Genomic DNA, 8,220 nt, shown 5'->3' with positions numbered 1-8,220 from the left:
TGTAATCTTTCGCGGGTGACAGATTCTATGCCATTCATGTAGTCTCTGCCGTAAATGTTGTCTTGAACAAGTAAGTTTACTATTACATTCCATTCATGTAGTGTCTGCCGTAAATGTTGTCTTGAACAAGTAAGTTGATAACCTAGTTTCATCAGTACAATGTTTCACCAATTTAGAAAATTAATGAAACCAGATTCATTATGAAGATTGTATTAACCATTATGCATCAAACCACCTGATTACTATTGTACTTAGATTACATAAAGTTTACAAATGAACTTAGATTACATAACTGGTGAAGCAGAATTCATCAGTACATTTTACATGCCCATTACATGATGCCATAAAATTTACTAATGAAATTAGATTTCATAATTGATATGATGAACCTGGTTTCATAAGTACATTTCATATGTCTTCACATGATGACATAACGCTTACATATGAACTTATATTCATAATAAGTATGATGAATACTGGTTTCACCGGTGCATCTTGTACGTTGCCATTAGTTTATCATGAATCACTACACACATAGGTGAATGAAGTGTAGTGATACGACAACAATATAATCCAGTGACTTAAATMTMAACAATATAACCAAATAACATCTCAAAATTAAATGATATGACAAATTCGGAAAGATAAATTAACATCTCAAAATTAAATGATACGAAAAACCCAAAAATATAACTTAAATGTAAGCAAAGTGAACTAAAATCCATCAATACAATCCAATAATATTGTAATCAAAGTGAACTAAAATCCATCAATACAATCCAATAACATCTCAAAATTAAATGATACGAAAAAATCAAAAAGATAGCTTAAATGTAATCACGCTTTGGACAATTCCGAGAATCATGTGTAGCCATCTGACCACATAGTCGACACTTTTTGTTCTGCTTTTTTCCGTTTGGAATTGCTTTCTCTGCAGCGCTAATAAGTCTCTTACCAGTTCCACAACCTTTGTTTCGAATACCGGTGGGAGGAAGAACATCAACAGTTTCGGGTTGAGATACTCCAAGAAACTCTTTAATAGACGATGTGGTCTCTTCAGTGTGTGACTGTAAAGGAAGTTCAATGTCAACCTTTGAATCCCATTATACGAGTTGGTCAACAAATCTTGACAAAATGTCTTTTTCATTTTGGACTCTACCTAAGATACGTTCAAAATATGAATAAGCCAAGCTCATCAATCTCTCTTTCTCTGCATCAACTTCACCATATCTGAAATGTGCTGGTAACCACTCCACGGGAACTAGATCGCGTCGCCAACGACGAAGTATATATTTATCGGGAATTTTGTCAACCTCGTCATTTAACATCACCTTGAGAGCGTGACGACATGAAATCCCATTACGAACAAAACAATTGCAACTGCAATCGTAGGAGTTTTCCATCTTGTTCTTAATCACCTATTATATGGGAGGAGGTTTCATCATATTGTTCGTTAAAATAATATTGTACAATAATGGGTGCAAAACGAAATTGGACWAAGTAAATACCGTGTACTTTGTTGTGACCTTCGAAGCCTTGTTCTTGTGAGTAATGATGTACACTCTGGTTTCACCAATGTCAGTGAATCCATCCCAGCCACAAAGCCAAACAGCCTTTCTTAACTCTTTCTGAATTTCGAAAAATATAGTCCGTGTATACACCTCTGCTGCATGAGCTTCCAACTTGCAAGGGGACACCAATCGAGGAATCGTGCTCTTGGTTGTCACCTCTAGTGACCCATGTGTTGCCCGTTGACTTTCAACTGCATTATCAAAAGAACGGAGAAAAACAACAAGATCATGCCAAAAATGTGCATAAACGTTAAAAATCGCATTGATGCTCTCCGACCTGGATGTTGTTTTCATTAGGCCTGACATATGATAATCCTTATAGTAAGCCGGAATCCACGACTCCCTAATATTGTACAATTCATCAAACCATGGATCTCCACGTAATCCATAAAAATCGATCAGATTGTTCCATTGCATCTCAAATTCATTAGGACCAAGGTGAACGTTCCACGTCAACTTATTAAATTTACTAACGAACTGCGTGCGGTGTTGGAGGTAATTACTAATCTGCGAAGTAAACCATCAAAACAATTGCATAAAAAATGAAAATGAACAAAAAAATTACTACAAAAACTATCATCTTAATTACCTTCGATTTCACCTTTTTAGTGATATGCCACATACACAATCTATGTCTGGATTCAGGAAATGCAATGGGAATTGCTTGTTTCATCGATGCACATTGGTCGGTGATAACGAAACGTGGCTAACGTCCATGTGCTTTTACAAACGCTTTTAATACCCATGTGTAATCAACTACAGATTCATTATAAATTAATGCAGCTCCAACAACAACGGATTTCTTATGATTGTCAATTGCAACGAACGGAACAAATATCATAGCATGCCTATCAAAAATAAACAATAAATATTAATAGAAGGTACAAGATAGAGTATTGATAAAACCAACATAATATTTTAATATCAAGTACAACTTACTTGTTGGTCCTAAACGTTGCATCAAATGATATTGCATCGCCAAATTCCCTATAATTTGATCGTGCAGTCTCATCAGCCCAAAAAATTGCTAACTCCTTGTCATCACACTTGTACTCGAAAAAAAACTCAAGACAAACCTTCCTCCTATTAGCCATCACATTTAATAACATTTGTGCGTCTTTATTGCCAACAAAATATGTCATATCGCGTTTGAAGTTTTGATGATCTCTTACAGTGCCACCCGATGAATCTACACCACCCTTAACGGCTTTTATAAATCTATGAGATTTGGTGACGCCAACCTTGGAACTAGAACCATGAAATACATTCTTATGATCAGCGTAGTGGAGTTGCCTTTTGGAACGGGAAAACCTCATCTCTTCTTTATTAAAAAGGATGTGATTGTGTTGCTCAACGAACTTGTAAACTTCGTATTGGTTCGGTTCTTTAACAAGGTGAATTTTTAAACATGCTCCACAACCGGAACGCTTGATATTTGAATTTCGGATTGTACGACCACCTGGAAGAACATCTAAGGAATCAAAATACTTACTTTGGGTCTCCCTTCCTTACTACACACATAAAATTGGGACGTGATACGACCAAGCTTATTTATCTTCTTGTTAGATAAACGTACATCAAACCCAACTTCATTGGCATATTTCCGATACATTTTCTCAGCCGATTCTACAGACTCAAAAGAATCACCAACCTTAGGTTTATATTTTACGTCTACACTAGGAAACCAATATTTCGACCCATCAGACGTTTCCCCCATGTCTTGATATCGATAATCTACAACAATAACCAAAATGAATCTTATATTAATGCAATTGTATCGTAAAGCCGCTTTTAGATTCAAAACAGTAACACAACAACATGATTATGTCGGCAAAAGACATAATGTAGGTAATAAGACATAATGTAGGTAATCATACTTTGACATACTGGCATATAGCGTATACATGAAATTATTTGCTAATGAATCTAATTTCATTGATTACATTTTAAAGATGATGATGATGATGATGATGATTATGATAGCTTACTATGTCAACTGTTACTTGCTAAAACATTCATCCACTAATCCTCATGCACCCCATAACATGACAGTCAACGAGCTCACCKTTAACTCCTCTCATGCATCGCGTGCTTGTGCGAGGTGGTCTTGGGTGAACGGTTAGCCATGTTAGAAAGGTGTGGTCATGGGTATCATGTTGAGTGCCTAGAATCATGGTTCAAAGAGCATACAAACTGCCCACTCCGTATAACCTCTGTCTCTCTCTTGTTACATTGTTGCATTGCTGAATTATTTGTTGTTTTATGTACTGATGAATCTGGTTTCATCATTATCCATTATCAGACTTTATCTGCTGACTAATCATCATTTCAAATGATGATGATGATGATTATGATAGCTTACTATGTCAACTGTTACTTGCTAAAACATTCATCCATTAATCCTCATGCACCCCATAACATGACAGTCAACGAGCTCACTGTCAACTCCTCTCATGCATCGCGTGCTTGTGCGAGGTGCTCTTGGGTGAACGGTTAGCCATATTAGAAAGGTGTGGTCATGGGTATCATGTTGAGTGCCTAGAAGCATGGTTAAAAGAGCATACAAACTGCCCACTCCGTATAACCCCTATCTCTCTCTTGTTACATTGTTGCATTGCTAAATTATTATGGGTTTTATGTACTGATGAATCTGGTTTCATCATTATCCATTATCAGACTTTATCTGCTGACTTATTTGTTGTTTTATACACTGATGAATCCAAATCAAATCGTTTACTTATTCTCTTTAAATGGAGGGATTAGAATGCTAGTCCAGCGATAAACGAACATTATGGAGTCTTTTTTGTGTTTAATTTCATCCACCTTAGAATCATAATTTCACTTCCTTGTTAGGTGTATTTCTTGTCATACATTGTTCATTCGTTCAAAAATATAGGAGTCTTTTGTCATCTTAATTCTGAGAAATTTTGTTAAACTGTACCTCCTTCGTTTGTATTTGAAATCAGTGATGTAACCCAGATTCAGCAGGTTCTACAACCAGTTATGGTTAAATCTATAAAGAGCTACTCTCGAAGCAAACAAAGAATAACAAAAGCCTATAATGAAACCAGATACATCTTCGTGTCATCAACTACACAAGCACGAGCATGCACATTCTGCAATGAACCCATATGCAGTACAAGATTATGAACAAGTTCTTCCAACAGTTGATAAAAGTGCAGACTATGGTGTTCATTGACCATTTAGAATGCTAGGACAGCAATCAAAAAACTCTGTATTGTCTTTTGGGTTTCATTACATGTTTACAGATCTTGCACCAGTTACGATAACAAAACAGTACCTTCATTTTCATTACTCAAAGACGCAACATCATCATCGTCAAACTCTGCATAAACTTTGTCTGTAATCGAGTCACTATGCTTAGGTATTGTTTCATTTTAACGAATGCACCCATCATCATCCCTAGCTGAGTAATTGCATTTATCTTGTGTTGTACCATCATTAGTTACAGTTGTAAATTCACGATCATGAACAACACCTTTACGTTTACCGTTAATGCCATCGATTTCATCAAAGATATCCTTGACGAATGTCTCGTTGAAGGAGATGGGATCCATAGGAGTATAATAAATTATTATTCTAAAAAATGCTTCTATCGATTCCATCCATTTTGTTAAAAGAAAAGTATTGTTTAGAAAGGTTTAATTACCATATCAGTTTCAAGTTATTAATAGTAATTATATGGCTTCATAATTAATAAGATATTTATTGATATTATTTAAAAATAATTATTATTATATAAAATTAGCAATTGACAATATTAACCTTTTCATTTAAAAAATAAACTAAAAAAAAAGAATTCAATGATTGGTTAAAAGGGAGGTTGCATGGGTTGTACAAATAAGGGGGTTGTAAAAGAAATATACCATATATATATATATATATATATATATATATATATATATATATATATATATAAGAAGAACCAATATAATATAATTAATGTTGCACTATAATTTTTATCATTTGGTTGGTTTGGTTTCCAACCGTGGTTATAGATTTCAAAGAGAATCATCTAAAATAAGACAACCTTATAAGACAAACCCCATTATTTGACACAAAAGCATCCAATCCACTTTTTTATACATTTCATTTTGTTCAAATCTTCACCGATGTGGGACAACTAAAACTCAAATACAATCCACCATTTGAGAATACTCAATTCTCATGGTGTCGCCTCAATATCCCAAGATTTTCATCAAATAAGATAACTTTATGACTCAAGCCTCATGAGCTAACACAATATAAGATTTGTTTTGCAAAAATAAGGTCATCCAAATAAGATAACTTTATGACTCAAACCTCATGAGTTGACACAATGAATCTTATTCTTCTTTCTTATACACACCTTCTTAATTCAATCTTTCAATCTCTTACCAATGTGAGATATCTCAAACTCAACCACAATTCACCAACACCTCAATACTCAATTCTCATAATGTCATATCAATACTCTTGGTTCTTCTTTTAATAGATATATAGATAGATTTAACAAGATTATCAAATGTATAATTTATAAAAAGAAATTGTATCATGTATATTCTATCTATCTATATATAGACTTGGGATCATGTGAGATCAAAGGTTTTTTCGTGAGACCCGTAAGACCAATTCTCAACCCTTGAAATAGATCTACAATCTGAATATTTATAATCACAAAATTGTCGCGAGACTTCTTAATGATCACAAAATTGCTACCGTACAACTTTAGACCATTAGATAATTAGTTTATAAAGTTTATCAATGAACACAAAATGGTTTTACGAGTCTCACAAAAAACTCTTGGTTTCATGTGAACCCAACCCTATATATATTTAAATGTTGAATATGTTAATATGTTTTCAACCACACATATAAATTATGTTTTCATTAAAAGTATGGTATCTTTTCAGTAACTTTACATATGTATTGCAATTTATATATGTTATTAACCACTTGTTTTCCCTTCTTAATGCTAATTACCATTCCTTTTCCCCTTTTATGTTAATTAATTGATCATTTGTTTTTCCTTATTTATATATAGGTGGTGTTTTGTTTGTTTGTTTTTTAACAGATATATGATTGAGAAAAACATGCCGTGAAACTACGAAATTTTCCCAACATCGAAAAATTGGAACGTTTAATGAGAAAATATATTACTTTGTTATGTTAGGTACATAATGCTTCGAATCTATACGAATATTATTTTAGATCTTTCCACCCCTAAGCAACTTAAATGCAAAGTAATTTTTTTGTGGATTTTTGACGTTTTGTAAGACCCTTCAAGATTTGATGACATTGGAGACGTTGATCAATTGATTTTGCAACTTATGTGTGAGGCAAGGTAAAAGTTTGATGATGCTACTAAAACTGATGAAAAATTATACGAAATTGATTTTGCAACTTATGTGTGAGGCAAGGTAAAAAGTGTTCTTAATTCCTAGAAGGCAGTGCATCAACTAGTTAGGATACAAGTTCTGGTTTTGATAAGAAAGATAGAAGTGAAAAACTAACAACACAAGGGAAGCGATAAAAGTGCACTGAAATGAGGTTGGAAGCTAGAGCTTTGTAGTTTGTACTTCGCAAAAGCTCAGGGAAGCAATGAGCTAAAAGATTTTTGGTTGCTTAGGTCTTGCGATTGCATTTTTGGTTCCGATTTGGATCTTAAAATTTTGGATTGAATCGGATCACATTATAATTGCGTATCTGATTATATATGTTCGATCGATTCTAATTGACTTGTACGAGTAACAGTTGTACACAACGATCAAAGGGCCTTAATTTGGCCTAGCGGTATTGTAGCCCTTGGTCTTTTAGGAGGTCAGGTGTTCAAACCTCACCATAGGTGAGGAGGGTGTGTGAGTTTATTTGTTGCATTTGTCGTATATAAATATTATATACTTAAAAAAAAAAAAACAATTGTACACAACGAAGTACATCTAACTGTTGACTGAAGCCTTCTTGCTTTAATCTCTGAAATTAATTTCACTTCAAAAATTTTATTAACGTTTCATTACAAATTAACATTGATTTTAATCACAGGTGTTATAACTTTTTAGCATCATCTTGGATCAAGCTTTTGAAAATATCGAGATGGTGTTAATAATTGAAAATATTAGTCCATAATAATTGTCAGGTATTTTTGGTATTATTAAAATCTAACAAGATAATGAAGTGTATAATTTATAAATCTTGAGATGAATGATAAATAACACTAACAAACTATAATTTCAGTCATATGTAAACTTCATATCAACCGTATGAGAGTATATACTTCAACCATATTGCTTTTAACCTAAGGCTAATTAAAGATACTTGATGAAACACGTTTCTAGATTTAAATTGTAATCTTATTACTATATGTTCATCACACAACACAATATCTATACTATATTATAAAGCATTTGACAAAAACTATTAAAAATCATTTTTTAATGTATGAAGTACTGTTTATTGATGCATATTACTTGAAATTCAAGATTACAAGTAATTTTGCATAAGTACAACTTATTAAAGCTCCATTTTTAAATTCGTGTAACTAACTGCAGATAAATATAATTAAATATAAGATAAACATCCATTTTAAGTATAAAAAATCTAAAATATAATTAAGATAATCATTAAGTTCTAACAGAAATTTTAATTATTA

General features: G+C 33.0%; 1 protein-coding gene across 1 annotated transcript; it reads right to left on the bottom strand.

Annotated features, from left to right (window-relative positions):
* Positions 1 to 827: 827 nt before the first annotated feature.
* Positions 828 to 5,149, bottom strand: LOC112512819 (protein FAR1-RELATED SEQUENCE 5-like). The gene is made up of 8 exons (XM_025118959.1): positions 5,029 to 5,149; positions 4,873 to 4,932; positions 3,144 to 3,305; positions 2,511 to 3,030; positions 2,314 to 2,419; positions 1,509 to 2,078; positions 1,221 to 1,418; positions 828 to 1,067 (listed from the first exon to the last, which is right to left on the bottom strand). The coding sequence occupies exons 1-8, from the start codon at positions 5,147 to 5,149 to the stop codon at positions 828 to 830; spliced, it is 1,977 nt and encodes a 658-aa protein (XP_024974727.1).
* Positions 5,150 to 8,220: the final 3,071 nt, after the last annotated feature.

This window comes from Cynara cardunculus (assembly GCF_001531365.2).
Source record: "Cynara cardunculus var. scolymus isolate 2C chromosome LG 5, CcrdV1, whole genome shotgun sequence".
Lineage (NCBI taxonomy): Eukaryota > Viridiplantae > Streptophyta > Magnoliopsida > Asterales > Asteraceae > Cynara > Cynara cardunculus.
The sequence above is the reverse complement of the archived record's forward strand: the minus strand, read 5'-3'. Positions and strand labels throughout refer to the sequence as shown.